This window comes from Acinonyx jubatus, chromosome C1 (genome assembly GCF_027475565.1).
Source record: "Acinonyx jubatus isolate Ajub_Pintada_27869175 chromosome C1, VMU_Ajub_asm_v1.0, whole genome shotgun sequence".
Classification (NCBI taxonomy): domain Eukaryota; kingdom Metazoa; phylum Chordata; class Mammalia; order Carnivora; family Felidae; genus Acinonyx; species Acinonyx jubatus.
The window spans coordinates 71,578,060-71,594,904 of NC_069381.1; the positions used below are offsets into that span (position 1 = coordinate 71,578,060).

Below are 16,845 nucleotides of genomic sequence, written 5' to 3' on the forward strand. Positions count from 1 at the left end.
GCCAGAAAAACCTTTCTAAAATACAGAACAAAATGAACATTTAGTTCATGACACTGCTTCCTATAACACCTCGGTGGTTCTCACAGCTTTTAGTACAAAACTCAAATTTCTTACTTCAACCCTCAGACTCTTAGCGATCTAATCCCTGCCTGCATTTCTAGTCTCGCATCTCATGCCTTCCTAACAAGCTTTCTTTTTTTTAATTTCTGCTACATGTCAAAGGTGATCAAACCTAAAAGATCAAAACAGGAAAGTTTAGAATGTAGGAAAAAAGGATCACTCTCAGCAAGATAGTATACTAGAAATAAAAGGGAATCATTAAACAAGGAATGAAGTATCCATGGTCTTTCAGCCTTGTGGATATCCTGTTTAAAAAAACCTTTTTACCATTCTCCATCTCCTCAATCTTTCATTAAAGGATTATGGCTTCATTTTTTTTAATGTTTGTTTAGTTTTGAGACAGCAGGGGAGGGGCAGAGAGAGAGGGAAACACAGAATCTGAAACAGGCTCGAGGCTCTAAGCTGGAAGCTCAGAGCCCAATGTGGGGCTCAAACTCATGAACTGCGAGATCATGACCTGAGCCAAAGTCTGATGCTTACCCGACTGAGCCATCCAGGCACACCCCTTCTTTTGTTAATGTTTTAGGACTTCATTTTAAAATAAGTTTCTCACTGGTATTCATATGAAATGGTGAGTCTGTGACACAGTTGATGAGGCTGAGTAGATTGGCACATTTAAGAATATCCTTATAACTGTGAGTGGTATGGTGGTTTTATTGCAAACTGTCAAGTTATACAAGTGAATCATTGGGACCCCCATCTTGATTTCACTTTTTCAAGTCCTCCCACCCTTTCCACTATGGCACCCAAAGCCTATAGGCTACTTGTGTAGTAAAAAATTTAACCTTGCCCAAAGAACAGGCATGTTTGTTCTTCGCTCCTGGGAGGTACTCTCTTAAGCTCTTGAATATCTTGCCTGATAAAAATATTTTTGTTTATCTGAGGGTTGTGGACCACATAAGATAGTCCCATAATGTGATTTATAGTAAGAGATTTGGTCATGTGGCTCAAGAGGGCCTGGAGACTGAGGTCAGCTACATGGGCAGTCCACCACGTCTACATGACGGTGCCCCAATAAAGACTCTGGACATAAGGGCTCAGGTGAGTTTCACTGGTTGGCAATATCCTGGGCATATTGTCACATGTCATTGCTGGGAAAGTTGACACTGACTCCACTGAGAGAAGACAAACTGGAAGCTCCATATGTAGGACTTTCCTAGACCCTAACTCAAGTGTCACTTCCCTGGGTTGATTTTAATCTATATCCCTGGTGCAGTAAACCATAACAGTGAGTATAACAGATTTCACTCAGTTCTATGAGTCTTCTAGAGCATTATTGAGACTGAAAGTCATCTTGAGGACCCTTAAACTTGCTGTTGGTGCAATGCCCCCTCACATATTTTTCCTTCGATGATATCTCCTCACTCCATGGCATTCTTCAATCTCAATTTTTTTTTTTACCTTTCTTAAGTTTCTTGCCATATCAAGATGAATGTGTGTGTTTTTTTAAATCCCATTCTTTCAGATCCTTGCTAAGTATATCCCTGCATGCTAAATTTACTCTTTAAATTACCTCCTTTTTAAGCTTTCAGTATAATTTTGGTTTGTTGTTGTTTTGTTATATATTAATGACAAAAACATCCTACTCAATTCTCTAATAAAATAAATAGAAAGAAAACACTAACACAAGAGTATTCCCAGAAAATGAAAGATGTTTCTACTGAATGCCCAGCACATTAAGTTGAAAAAAGACCTGTACCAAGGCACATTATTGTAAAATTTCAAAACATCAAAGATAAACAGATGATCTGAAATATTTAAGAAAGAAAATAAAACGGTCACCTATAAAGAATTAGTATAAAAGATTTCTTGAACTGCAAGGCAGAAGGCAATGTCTTTAAAACAGAGAAAACTATTTACAGCCTAAAATTCTGTACCCACCCAGATTACCCTCATGCTCATGTGTGAAATAAACACATTTTTGGAAATGTAATGTACACATTTTCAGGAGGCCACTGGATGATACACTCCATTCAACTAAGGAAATGGATGATGAAAATGAAACACGAGTTCTAGGACACTGGATTTAACACAGATGCGAGGCACTAACTCTACAGGAAGTTTAGAGAATTACCAATCCACAGAAGAACAGGAGAATTTTAGCTCCTAGAAGGAATCATCCCCCACCCAAATCAAATGGTTGGAATATTTGGTATTTTTTTGGAAAATCTTTTTCAAAGAAGGTTTAAAATTCTTTTGGAGTATCTGAGAAGAATTAGTGATAGCGACAACTCCTGATTAAATGTTACATTATTGTGTCATGCCAATTTAACAAAAAATCTATTTTAGGAAAAAAGTACTTCTAAGTTTCTGATAACACACTACTGTTTTCATTTCATTTTTTTTAACTCAGAAGTATCCAATTTTTGGATGTTAAAGAGGTTTTAACAAGATTTTTCTTTTTATTAAGAACTCACAATAAAATGTTATGGTTATAGAGAGACTAAAAATTGTGAAGTACACCCTGAAATAAAGGAGCATTATTTTGTATTCTATAAATGAAATCTTAAGGTTGAAAGATATTATTTCCTTCATTGGTTCCGAATTTTTTAAAAAAATCTATTCAAAAATATTCAGTTTTCCTTATATCTTTCTTTGCCTCGGTTTTTAATATCTTGATAATGCTACCTTTTGTAAAGTATTAAACTCATGACTCCAGCAGATGGCAATTATGAAACAAGAAGATGTGTAGTGAAAAAAGAGTTTTTTGTTGTTGTCAGAGGTAGCCTAGATTCAAGTACTACTGCATGAGCCTGAGCAAGCTCCTTCTTTGAGCCTTAGTTTCTTTATCTATAATCTCTATCCTGCAGGTTCATTATGAAGATTAGAATAATGTATATAAGTGCCGGCAAAATATATATGTAACTAATAATGGCAATTTTCTTTCTTTCTGATCTTCTCTGTGGTCCAGGAGGCTTACTTGTAAAGAATTTGTAGACTTCACAATCAAAATACTTGAGTTCAAATCTTAGTTCTTCCATTTATTATCCTGTAACCCTTGGAGTCGTTACTTATTCTTCTTAACCTTATTTCCAGCAATTCTATCACGGGCATAATTACAAAAAACCCTGTGATGAGATAGTGGTGAATATATATTCTACAAGCATGGGATTGGTACACGATAAGTTCTCAGAAGGTTTAAGTAATAACAATGAACCAGAAGATATAGTTTCTCTCCTCTTCATGGTTAATTAAAGCAAAATAAAGTAACAGAAATGACTCAGTAAGACTAGCATTTCATGAAGTTATATGTGACATGTGACCTATTTTAACCATTTCCCCATAAAACAGAATTAGAAAATGCCTTCCAAGATACATTTTAATTCATCTACATGCTACTTGGCCGAGAATACTTACCTACTTATCACTTTGGTCAATCAGATACAGTAGCACCCCTTCCTTTGTGCAACCTCTTGCTACCTATACATATTTCCCTTTCTTGTCTCTTTCTTACTGATATTTAGTTGACTGAACAAATTGCCAAGTGGCTTGTTGAATTGGTCACTGAATTGAAACATTTGTTTTGTAAGAATGAATAATTTGGCAGCCCTGCTAATGTAAGACAGAGGAGTAAAAAAATAATGATAATAATAATGGGGACATGGTGATGTCTGTAGTATGTCTGTAGATCCAGCATAGTTTCATAGTTTTTCTCTTTGACTTTGGCGTTTAAGTTTTTAACCTTTGACAAGACACTTGCTTTTACACTTTGAGGCCAGAGACACTATCTTACTTAAATTTCAATCACTGGCAATTAAGATATTATGTGTCAAATACAAGATACTTTTTAAAATGTTGCTTAATAAATAAATTAGAGTATACATAGATTCCTGAAACTCTATCACCACACTACCAGAACAACTAGCTAGCAAGCAAAAAGAAAACATTGAATTATTTTCTAAACCTCTCCATTTAAATCAAATAAAATCCCAAACCCACTGGTATGCAAATTTTATTTTGTTTCTTAATGATGTAAATCTAGATGGAACATTTAGTATATGCTTGTGTTGTTTCAAGAAGTGCAAAGGTAATTCAGTCACAGCTTACCACCCCCAAGAACTCCCACTTAAAATGAAGTCACAAGCAAAGCCTTTTCACTGTATACAACTTCCCTTTTATAGAGAGTTTGCTTAAAAAATGTAAGCAATTTCACAGACGGAAGATCTGAGTAATTTCTTAAAGGTCATATTTCCCCCTAAAATTGGTTTCTTCACCCTTACATTCTCATTGTACTGGGTAGAATTTTTTATTGTTGCATGTTGAAGTTAAGGTTATGACGATTTTACAGTCATATACTTTGCTGTTTGGAAGCAGAATTTTTATATAAGCAAATACGTAGCAAGGTAGCTTTCTTACCTTGTTCTTGTGCATGAACAGCACTGTCTGCCACACATAGCACAATAAAATGAAGAAGCAGTTTCCTAAAAACAAAGGGGGTGGATTTTAGAGGATATTTACAACCTATAAATCATATAAAATCCAAAATGAACTCTAGTGCATGATTAAGAAGTAAGCTATTATTTTAATTAACACAGTATTTTAATAGTCATATTGGTTAAGAGCAAGGGCTCCAAATTTAATTCCACCTTTGCCACTTACTGTATGACTCAGGAGTACTTTCTATTGCCCTGGTGTTTCTTCATCTGTTAGATCTATCTCATAAGGTTTTTGTAAATTAAAAATTTTCATGTAAAGCACACAAAACAGTACCTGGCACACAGGAAGCACTCCATAAATGTGAACAAGTATAAATGATATTATTAATTATTATTATCACATATTATGTCAAATTATCATACATGCAATTTTATACAAAGTAATATGTTTACACAAAGCCACATAACTTATAGTCACTTAACCACAGTGTTTACAAATTGATGGAAACAGTAATTTATTTTTGAGAATGAGAGAAAGAGCAGAGGATGAGCAGAGGTGGGGCAGAGGGAGGGAAAGAGAGAGGGGGGAGAGAGGGAGAGAGAAAGAGAAAGAGAAAGAGAAAGAGAAAGAGAAAGAGAAAGAGAAAGAGAGAGAGAAAGAGAGAGAGAGAGAGGATATCTCAAGTAGGCTCCACACCCAGTGCAGAGCTGGAAGCAGGGATAGATCTCATGACCATGAGATCAAGACCTGAGCTGAAATCAAGAGCTGCATGCTCAATCCACTGAGCCACCCATGTGCCCCAACAGTGATATGTTTAAATAAATGTTTATATGTAAAATCCTTTTGATTATCATATTGAAGCCATTTGAATGTCACTTGCACTAAATTCATGATACTCCATTCAGTTCTGAAAACAGCAATGGCCTGTAGATGTCAACATCAAACACTTTGATTTGCAGTAATTTTGAGCATTGTACTCAATCACCGCAGATCAAAATGTTCATTCATATCGATAGCTAAGAAAAAATATTTTGTGATTTTTTTTTTAGTATAACCAAACTTTTGATAGATTTTGTTAAGGAGTCTTCATAATTGGCTATATCCACCACCCAAGTGAAATTCACAGAGATAAATTCAAAAAGGAATGATAAGCTTGCTGAAAACAGTATTTTATTACCTGATTCTGTTTTCTATTCTAAACCAGAGACTCCTCAAATGACATTTGTGCAAAATGTAGTTCTGTAAGGAGTGATTACAAAGCCATCTGAAAATCATTTTTTCTTAAAAGTTCCTGGTATACTAAGAGCAGTTGGCACATTTCCTATTTATTACCAATAATAAATGTTTTTATCTTTATCAATTCATATAAGGAGCATGCTAACATAACAAAGATAATCTTTTACAAAGTGGGCCAACAATATACAATTATACTATTCTCTTTGGTATAATGGAACTATCATTTGTATTAAAATGGTCTTAACCATATCTTAGTAAGTGAAAAATGTGCAGTCTACGGTCATGCTCAGTACAGAGCACAGCTTTGATAAGACAGTTTTGATAGAATACTTAAAACTGTCGCCAACTCTATAAACTAATTAACTGAATAATTACAGAAATCTCAACTGATATGGGCAAATGGCTGAACCATAACATTTTAATGAAGCATATAACAGACTCTTATGTATGGTGTCATCCATGTAAAACAATGGTTAGTTTGCTAAAAGAACCCCCTGAGGAACTTATGAAAAATGTAAATTCTGGGCTTGTCTCAGAGATTATGAATCATAAATTTGGAGTGAATCCTCACTTCGGATACATTTTTAAGTAGGAGATTCTAATATAGATTGTGCATATACCAAACTCTGAGAAAAAAAGAATTTAGAACATTTTCTATTTATAGTTACATTGTACTTAAAACACAAATATTATTTTGTTAAAATCACATATATCTAATTTTATGACACAACATTAGGTTATCCAACCCTTGTGTTTTGTTTTATCCTTTTCTCCTGCTCTAGATCAGTGGTTTCAAACTTTGCTATGCATCAGAATCACCTGAAGGGCTTGTTAAAGATTGCTGGGCTCCACCCAGAGAGCTTCTGACTCACTAGGTCTGGGGTGGGGGGTGAGAATTTGCATTTATAAGGAGTTCCTAGGCAATGCTGGTGCTGTATGTCTGGGGTTTACACTCTGAGGACCACTGTTCTGGAACAGATGATGCTCAAGAGATGATGAAAAGCCTGTTTGGGATCTGTTTTTTATCTTCACCGCACAGTGGAATCAGCTGGGGAGTTTTAAAAACTAATACTTGGGTCCTGCCCTCCCTACCCCCTGTCCCACAGATTCTGATTTTAATTTGTGTGTGGTACAGAGATTTTTAAACACTCCCCACCTGGTTCTACTGTGCAAACAAGTTGAGGACCTCTGTGTGAGATAAAAATGCTATCTCTAGGTTCTCCAGGATAGATCCCAGTGTGATCTAGACTTTGAGTAGAAAGAAGCTCTTTCCCTTTCAAATTTATATTTCAACAAAATAACTGACAGGATATATATCAGTGAGACTAAAAAGTAAGGATTATAATCACCGAAGGAGAGTACATCAGAATTATGCTGTCTTAGCAGAAAATGGAATGTGAAAGGAAACACTCAGGGGCATCAGCTGTACTTCCCAAGGTAATCTGGCTCACTTAGAGTTTAGAAACAACCCAACGGGCACTTTTTTGTTCAGAGCAAGCTAACTAATGAAGAGTACAGCAACCGGCACTATTCATTTAGCAATTCAGCCAACTCATAGACTTCCCCAATGACCTCAGGGGAGAAAAATGAAAAATAAAGTTCTTTCTAGACATGCTAACAAGTCCATTCCTGGTGTAAGGCAGGAAAACCTGAACACATCAAACATCCCTTAGCCAGGTGATCTTAGGGGATTATGACAAATCAGTTGAGCCATACATTATGTAAGTGTACCTATGTATTAAAACTGATGACTAATAGAGAGGTAGAGATTGATGACTGAAATAGAGATTTTCTTTCTCTTTTTCTAATCATGCCCCAAACTAACAGCCAACTAAGGAAGAACATATGGATATCCATATCCATAGCAATATGGATTCCATTATTCCTAACCACCACCCCCCACCCTCCCCTGAAGCTCCAGCCATATCGCATTATACTGTATTTCCTGGAGAGACCTTCTAAGTGTCTGAAATGCCCTCTCAGTCTTCACCTGTCAGAATCCTAAGTATCATCAAAGCCTAATTTGAATAACATCTGCTCCGTGAAGTTTCCATCATCCCTAAAGAGGGCTGGATTCTGTACTCTTAATGCTATAATTGTAAATTTATTATATCCCATATATATTGTACCTTTTAGGATTAATTAGTAAGTAAATATCTGAACAAGCAACAAGTTTTCACCTTTTATCTATTTCTTACATGAAATTGACAATTAGTAAACATTTTTAAAAAGGAAAGGAGAAACAGTAACATCTCCCAATGAATGAGGAATTCAATTCTTCCCTATGGACCTAATTCTTTTAACACTTGAGAAAAGGAAAGTAAAATAAGGGTACTTTTAGTTGGTTGTCCAAAGAGAGAAAGAAGAGAAAAAAGAACTTAAAAATATCTGTTATGATAGGTTAAGTGGAAAGGCTTCCTCTCATTTTTTTCATTTTAACTGTTTTTCTCATCTTTGAAGTGGGAACACAGAGAAGACATCAAGCTTAATTGACACACTCAGTTAAAGAGCCAAACTCCATCACTGTATGAAATGGATGTCTAATAAATCCAAGCTTTCTGGAAAATGGTTGGGTTGGGCTTGTTTATTTCTTTGGTTTTGCCCTCCTCCCCCATGATATCACACTTACTATACATTCACTTAATTAAGAAAAAATACACATTTCCACATTAGCCGATAATAGAGTTCTCAGGGGCATCAGCTGTACTTTGTGCTTGTCCCATTGTACTATGCATGCATTTAGTGCAAAGTCTTGCTGGAGTCCTTGAATAAGTTAAAAATTAGACCCGTATTAAGCTGGAGAGAAAACAACATGGTTAATAAGAAAATAAAACTACACTGGAGTCAAAATACTAAACCTGCTTCTATTTGTAACTTACGCTGTGACCTTGGGTGGGTCATTTCAATTTCCCGAGTCTTGGCAACTTCTCTATTATGTGATGGTATAATACAAATTTCATATTTTACATTCCAAATATAAAACCTCAAAATCTCTGTGTGTGGTGGGCTCCTGTTAGTATACTAGCATTAGATGACAAAGATCAAATTATTTAGCAAGATATTCCATAAATCACCATATATAATAGACACGATATTTAACAAGTCTGGAAACGTCTTCCTACAGTTCCATGCAATACTCTCTTAATTATGTAACCTAAAATAGTCTACTAAGTTTGCTCATTTGTTCACATATTTACTTCAACAAAAACTCTAGTTAGTATATTAAATATGAATACTTTTCAAATATTTGAAGCATGTCTGTTTTTGTTCACTTTTCTGTATGTCTGGACTGTAAGTCACTAATATAAACTAACCAGAACATATACTCAGGCATTACACAAAAACAGACGGGATCTAAAAGAAGTCAACAATATGGTAACAGTCAATAAAAGTTCAGAAAATATAACCCATGATCTTAATATCTGAGGATTTCTAACAAAATATGAAATACTCTGTGTGTCTGGTCTGGTAGCCACATTTTCAGTGTGACAGAAGCCACAATCAAAACATAACCAGACATGTGAGAGGTGAAGGCCTGGAGGGGATCAGACAGGAAATAGATATCCAAAGACCATACTCAGAATATTTAAGGAACTAATATCCATCCCAGGCATCTTCCCTAAATAATTCTTAGAGCTATTCAACTTTCTCCTTTTCTGAAGGGTTTTAGTTACTTTAAGGGAATCCCAGGCATCTTTTTGTTTAGGCTGCCCATGAGACTCTCAGGTATTATGTCTTCAGGCTACTAAAGCTCATTCCTACATAGATTCAAGTTAGAATAGTAGGAAGGACTTGTGAAATCTCAGGAATAGGGAATTTGTTTTGTGAGTTGGTGATTTTAACTTAAACCAGTTGGAAAAGGCAAAATAATCTGAAAACCACTCACATGTGATATACATAGATAATTTCAACAATTTCCATTACACTACATTTACAAGTCAAAAACTTTGTTATGACAACTTTACTTGTTGCAAAGATCCAGAAATAGAAAAATTTCTGTCCTTTATTCCTTAAATACCTGAAAATCATTTCTCATCTCAGCAGTGGGGATAAAGCTGGGTGATTCAGGGAGTAGTCACTAACTTACATACAATGACTTTCTCAATCAGTTCAACTCAGTAGGTACTTGTATAACTAATGCAGCGTGAAGCATTAGAACTTTTGGTTAATTTCCAAGTGTAGAGGGAATTTATGAAGTACGGGGAAGATAAATGCCTAAGGACTTCAAGGGATCAAAATGTCTAGAGTCCAATCAGTAGCAGGGAGGAAAAATACCTCAACTAGTCTGTCCTTGTAATACCACAGAGATTGTTAAAATGATTGCTACCTAGCCTTAGCGAAGTTCCTGACACACAGCACTGTTAAATAAAGATTGTTAAATGAATGAGTCAATCTTCAGTTAGTAAGACTATCAGGTGGTCTTGAGTTTCAATAAACATACAACTTCTCTAGTGTCTTCTACACGCACACTGATTCCAAGACCAAGGAGTGAGGTCATCCTAACCTCCGTATGTTTAGCTAAGAAAGTAACCTGGTTTAAAGGCCTGTCACAGTCTGGTCTCTGGTCTCCAGATTCAGCTCTGGTCATTCCTTCTCAAGTATGTGTGTTTCAACCAACTTCATTTCTTCCAGGCCCTCAGATGAACTGTGCTGTCTCACCATTCAGCCTTTTAATGTTCTGTCTGGAAAGTTCCATGCCTTTTCCAGTTAGGTCTCTGTGTGGATTTCATTTCCTTTGGTGAGCCTTTCTTTCCAGGATTACCCTTCCATATACACCCCACCTTCCCAGGACTGCTAGGTGTCCTCCTGTCTATACCTTTACCTCTTTTTGTTATACTTGGTTGTTCATTTTCTTTTTCCAATACCAGATTGGGCACATAGGGAGGACAGCAATTGTGTTTCTGTCTTGCTCCACCACTGTATCCCTTCTGCTTAGAACAATGCTGGGCACATAGCTGGCACTCAGAAAACATTTGTTGAATATATGAGTGCATGATTGAGTGAAAGGATGACAGAATAATGTTAGCCCTTTACGAGAATGAAAAGGAAATGGTCTTCACTTCTCATTCAGAGTTACAAGTTCTAAAATAAGTCACAGTTGCAAAGCATGGCAAGGAAAGTAGCACAGCTATTTTAACTCCCAGGATAAAATTTATTTTTCTCCTGTCACTTCACAGATTACCAAGCAGAATGTCTAAGCAACACTCAAAATTACTTTCCATAATTTACAATACCTGTCCTTGAGACATCAGTTTTATTTTAAACATCTACTTGATAGCAAAGATAACTAAGCAACTTTAAAGAATAGAATTTCATGCCAACTAGGAAATAGATGTTTCTATTCAAAACTCCTCCCCGCCCCCCACCTTGGTTATGGAAACCCTGTGATTACAACGATACTATCTAACCTTGACTTTTGGTTTTAATCTCCCTTTATTACTTCCACAAATTCACATTAAGCAACTTGCCTAAAAGCAGGACCATGCGGGGCAGCTGGGTGGCTCAGTTGGTTAAGTGTCCAACTTGGGCTCAGGTCATGATCTCACAGTTTGTGGGTTTGAGCCCCACATGGGGCTCTGTGCTGATAGCTCAGAGCCTGGAGCCTGCTTCAGATTCTGTGTCTCCCTCTCTCTACCCATCCCCCACTCATGCACTTGTGCCTGAGATCACTCTCTCTCTCTCTCAAAAATACATACACATTAAAAAAAAAAAAAAAGCAGCTCCATGAAACAAAGGATCCAGTTTTAAAACTGTAAATGTTTTTGGATGACTAATCAGAATTGTGATTTTTAAAAAACTGCTCCTGCTCTTACAAAAACTTCACCACAAGAGGATGGTGGAAAATTAAAACCTCAAGGATTTCATTAGAAACTCTAAGGTTTAATTCAGTGGCTTGACATTATCATCAGCTAATCAGCTGCTTCTGCCAAGTCCCCTCCCCTACAGGGTTGGTAGCAGTTTTTGTTTTTTCAAATTGAAGAACGCATAATTCTTTAAGGAAGTTGGATTTTTTTTTTTTTTTTTTTTTTTTTTTTTTTTTTGAGAAGCAGTTTTCTCAGATCAATCAATAACTACCTTTTCCCTACTTGGCATGTGTATAGTTGGAGGTATAAGGGGCTGCAATCTGATGTAACTTTGAATTACTTCTTTTTTTTAATTTTTTTAAATGTTTTTATTTATTTTTGAAGGAGAGATAGAGCATGAGTGGAGGAGGAACAGAGAGAGAGGGAGACACAGAATTCAAGCAGGCTCCAGGCTCTAATCTGTCAGCACAGAGCCCGATGCGGGGCTCAAACTCACGGAACTGTGAGATCATGACCTGAGCCGGAGTCGGATGCTCAACCCAGGCGCCCCTCTTTGAATTACTTCTTAATTGTCTGCAGCCCACCCTCACTGACAACTGTAGTGGAATAAGCTGGATGTCAAGGAAGCTGCAAGGTACCCCCTGGCAGACAGGCCTTCTAGACCAGTGTGTTCTCCCACAATCCTCTATCAACCAACCCCAGCGTCTCTCTGACAGGGTTCTTTTCCCATTCCACGTAGTCTAATTTTTCCTCAGTTCCTTGGTGTAATCCATTCTGTTTCGTTTCTCTGCCTCCCTCCCCCCAATCATCTGGACCCAATTTACAAACCCCAAACTGCCCAAAAATTTATGCAGGGCCTTTTCTGGGAGCGTCTGGAAGGGAAGTGTAAACCAGACAAGACAGAGGCCAGGAGCAGAAGATCTGCTTTAATCCTCGAGATGGAGCAAAGCTACCAACACCGCGGATGGCTGGCTGGGCAGCGACGCAGGTCTTACTCAGTGTCCAAGGGAAAGCCCTCGGGTTGGGAGCTGGCCGGGAGCGCAAGAAGGGCACAGGGATGAACGCGGAGGCGTCGGCCGGACAGGAGGTGGAGGGCCTCACCCAGCTTCTCCCGTTGGAGCCTCCCCTCGGGGACCTGAAGCTCATTCCACCATTCCACCCGCCCGTATCAGCAGGAAGATGCGAGTGGTCCCGCAGGATCCGCGGCGCCTGGAGCCCGGCTTTCCAAGCGGGTCCATGCTGAGGGGCTCTTCAGAAATGTGGCGGGAAACCTGCCTGGGAAGCTGGTGCGACCCACGTGAGCCGCCCTGGGGAAGGTGACCAGCATTGCCTGACCTCTTCTGGGACCGGGACCTCCCTGGTCGCGGGCACCTGGACCCACGCCCAGCGTTGCAAGCCTTCCTCCCCACTGATTCGTCCAGCTGCGGGAGCGTGGGAAGGTGCGTCCTCGGTAGCACGGAAGCCCAGCCGCCCAGCCGCCCAGGCTCCAAGGGGTCAGAGGAGAGAGAGGGCGAGCCCCAGCCACGCACGGCTGCACGCGGCTGGGAAGCACATGTGCACACAAACACTGCCACAAGGCGGTCTTTCTCCGCGCCCCGCCTCCCTCCGCCTGCCCTCAGCGGGCACGGTCAGTTCTGCCCCCTGCCCACCTCCCACCTACTCTCCCAAGGGGCAGCTTGGGGGAGAGAACGACCACAGCCACTTTGGTCCCGCCCGCCCCGGGGCCAGAAACAAACTTGCATAACCCACTGACCTCTTCCCGGGGAAGCAGGGTAGCCAGCCCAGACACGCACCCCCCTCCACTCTCTGATCCCAGTGAGGGAGTGGGAGCAGGTACCAGCGCCCAAAGAGGAGGTGGGGTGCCAGTCGGGGCCTGCGCTAACCCTCCGCGGGAGGAGCAGCCCCGCCCCCGCGTCCAGCCCCTTCCCCAGTGACAGGCCGGTGGAGCAGGACGCAGCCTCGGCCCCAGATGGGCAGCACGTGTGTTGGCCTCCTAACAACAAGAGGAGATTGCCTCTGAGTGCAGTCGCGCCCTGATGCCCGAGGTTTTGCCGGTACCCTCTCCCCAGCTCCGGCCCCCCTGCCCCACGTCTGTTCCCCGCGGTCCAGGCTGCGGCCACAGAGCCCAGAGGACCGCCAGCACCCCATCAATCCCCAGGCTGAACGCCGGAACAAGCACGGCGAGAAAGCAGAACCTCAGCCAGGGCCCTGAGAAAGAAGGAAGGAGGGCGCGAGGGCGGCGGGAGCTGGAGCCCCGGCGGGCTTCCGAGCTCAGCTCGGGAGTCGCGGGAGCCGCTGCCGCCGGAACCGGGACGCGCGCCAGCGAGCTTTTCCTTACCAGCCGCAGGACCTCTTTAGCATAAACTGAGAGATCCGCTGGCAGGAGGCTTCCTTTCATACACGGTGTTTTACAAATTGAGGAGACAAGGGGAGGATGCCACGGCTGCTCGCCGGCTCCCAACTTTAAAAAGTGCCAAGGAGCGGGAGCACAGATCTCCGACCCGCCCAGTGGGTCCAGGGATTGGGGAGAGGGGTGAGTCTAGCCCTTGCATCCTGGCGATTGGGCTACTTACGTTTTTGCCGTGTGGGAGACCTTTCCACGCCTTGTCCTGTGGGCTCCTAAATGCATTTGTATGCATTTGTCCCTGCAGCGAAGCACTAACGGAAAACAGAAGGCAACTCCGAACTGCTAAGGGTGCAGGTACTGGCCATGAAAAAGGAAAAAAATAAAAACAAAAAACTCACATGTAAACGATGCTCCAAAAACCTCAACGACAACAACAACAACAACAAGGGAGGAGGGAAATAGGAAGGGGGGGGAGAAATAGCACGCAAAGGGTAGATCTACGCGAGCTAGGCTTTCTAGTTCCCTAGCTCGGTAACGGACAAGCCCGGGGGGGAGCGCTCCTCTGGGAGGGCGGGCGAGAGGCGAGACCTCACTGGCAGGCGGCGGGGCGCCGGCAGCAGCTGGAGCTCGGCCGCGAGTGCAGCCCTCGAGTTCACTTGCGGTTCAAAGGCGACTCTGTGACTCCAGTGGAGCCCTCAGCTTTGGGCCTGGGAGGAGAGAAGGGTTGGGGGAGGGAAGGAGATGAAGGGGGTGACGGGTGGGGGAAGTCCTTGGAAACAACCCGCGCCGGAACATTTGTCAGACAAGCTCACACACCCACTTCGGAGATCTAGTTGGTGCGAGGGGGCCGGTGGCAACTGCAGGCGCTCAGCTTTGACTGCCGCCGGCTGCTTCCCCTGGAAGAAGAGGAGCGCAGCAAATCCGGCCGGTGTTAAATTTCACCGCTCACTGACTTGCAATGACATCACCAAACACAGTGCACACCTCCCCCTCCGCCCCGCAACCTACCCCCGACCCGAGCCCGGCTCCCGCGCCCGGTCCGCAAGCCCCTGGGCCCGCAGCCGCCCCGGCCACGCCCCGACGCTCCAGCTTCCCACGCCACCCTCCCTCGTCGTCCCCGAAACTTGTAGGTGACTAGTATCCTTCCTTCGTCCTTTTTTCCGGCAGTCCCCAGTTTGATGTTTTCCGCTTGCCTGTCTCCCATCCCCAATTTTTCATCTCCGTCCTCTTCACACACACTGTCTGGAATTATACTCAGCGGGACCCTTCATTCTCCTCCGACTTTCTTGTGTTTTTGCAGTGATGCTTGTGGCCTAAGCCATATTATAAACGGACTGTGACGGTCTACTTTCTACCTTTCCTCCCCTTCACTCTTGACTTTCAGTCTGCCCCCTGTACTACAATTTCTGCTTTCTGCTCTCCTCCAGCTTATGAGCATGGATTAATGATTTGTGTTTATGCATCTAGAACAGGCTAAGAGACTACAGTCTTTCCAATTTGAATACCTTCTCCAATTTTTGTAACACATTTTTTTTTTTAATATAAGCTTCGATCCCCTCACAGCCCTTTCACAGCCTGAGAAGTCTACCTTCCAAATTTTGGGGGGGAAATTAACTTTCTGATTTTATCATTTTATCAATAAGACTGGAAATTACAGGAGGCCAGGGATCTATTATCTTACTCATCACTGTATTTTCAGCACCTAAAATACTACTTAGCATGTCTGTTTAATGAGTGACTGCTGTATACCATTGAATATCATTTCTCCAACAAGTTTTCCTGGTCTATTCTGGGTGCCGTCCACAGCTAATGATCCCTCCACATGCTGAAAACCATCCAACACTACACACATATTATAAAAGTTAAAGAGAGCATATTGGTGAATGGAAATGATTGATGCAACCGTTGCAATTTTAGGAATTTTTTTTTCCAGGAAAAATTTGGGAAGTTTTTGTTTGTTTGTTTGTTTGTTTGTTTGTTTTTGTCCAGGAATACAGAATTTAATTCACCTTTCTTTCCCTCAATTTTTCAGCTTTTTATTTTGAAATAATTTTAGCTTTACATAAAAGTTACAAAAATAGTACAGAGAGTTCCTGTATACCCTTCACCTAACTTCCTCTAATACTGATAACGTACATGCAGCAGTACAATGATCAAAACCAGGAAATTACCATTGATACAATGCCATTAACTAATCTAGAGCTCTTATTCGAATTCTGTCAGTTTTCTAAGATCTCCTTTGTCTGGCCTAGTATCTAATTTAGGAGCCTATACTGAATGTAGTTAATTAATTAACAAAGAGATTAATTAAAACTGTTATATCTCCTTAGTCTCCTCCCATTTGTGGAAGTTCCTGTCTTGTTTTTCATGACTTGGACATTTTGAGGAGCACTGGTCAGTCATTTGGTGGAAGATCTCTTAATTTGGATTTGTGTGATATATTCTCATGATTAGATTCAGGTTATGTATTTTTGGCATAAATGCTATCTGAGTGATGTTGTCTCTTTCTCAGGGCATCATATTGGGTATATATAATGTTGATATATCTTATTACCAGTAATGCTAACTTTGATCACTTAGTTAAGGTGTCCCGGCCAGGTCTAACCACTGTAAAATCCCTCCCACCCCTTGATTCCTGTAACAAATAGCCACGGCTTTCTGGAATCCTTCTAGAAATCCAGGGCTGAGGGATGATAGTCATTCTTAAATAGCCTTAAACTACATTTTTTCTATTTTTGGACTACTAGTCAACTAAAGAATGGTAATTTGGTTTGGTGGAAAGAACAGATAAGAATTAAGCAGTAATTCACCTAATCTCTCCATTTTCCCATCAATCATTAAGGATTAAAAACATTTTTTTTTTTGTTCATAATGTTGAGTGTGGATATTTGAATGCCGTGTGAGTATTATTAAAATGTATCTCAGGTTCTTTGACTACAAGAAGAGAACAGTTGCTAGAGG

General features: G+C 40.8%; 2 protein-coding genes across 21 annotated transcripts in view; both read right to left on the reverse strand.

Annotated features, from left to right (window-relative positions):
• COL24A1 (collagen type XXIV alpha 1 chain) overlaps positions 1–14,836 on the reverse strand; it is a 398,176-nt gene extending 383,340 nt beyond the window's left edge. For 3 of the 18 annotated variants that reach the window (XR_008295013.1, XM_053214350.1, XM_053214351.1), the window contains exons 1-3: positions 14,701–14,836; positions 14,111–14,241; positions 4,477–4,541 (exon numbers count right to left, since the gene is read on the reverse strand). Coding sequence is in view for 16 of the 18 variants with exons in the window: in XM_053214350.1 (XP_053070325.1) it covers positions 4,477–4,541; positions 14,111–14,166 (121 nt within the window). In the remaining 2 variants the exon portion in view is untranslated. Of the gene's footprint in view, positions 1–4,476; positions 4,542–12,532; positions 13,276–13,875; positions 14,081–14,110; positions 14,242–14,472; positions 14,592–14,700 lie in introns of those variants that run through there. The other 15 variants (XM_053214348.1, XM_053214347.1, XM_027058691.2 and 12 more) reach the window with 10 other exon arrangements.
• A 133-nt stretch (positions 14,837–14,969) lies between these two features.
• The window catches only part of ODF2L (outer dense fiber of sperm tails 2 like), a 201,896-nt gene continuing 200,020 nt past the window's right edge, over positions 14,970–16,845 (reverse strand). For all 3 annotated transcript variants that reach the window (XR_008295016.1, XR_008295014.1, XR_008295015.1), the window contains one exon: positions 14,970–15,197. The gene's annotated coding sequence lies outside the window, so the exon portion shown is untranslated. The remainder of the gene's footprint in view (positions 15,198–16,845) is intronic.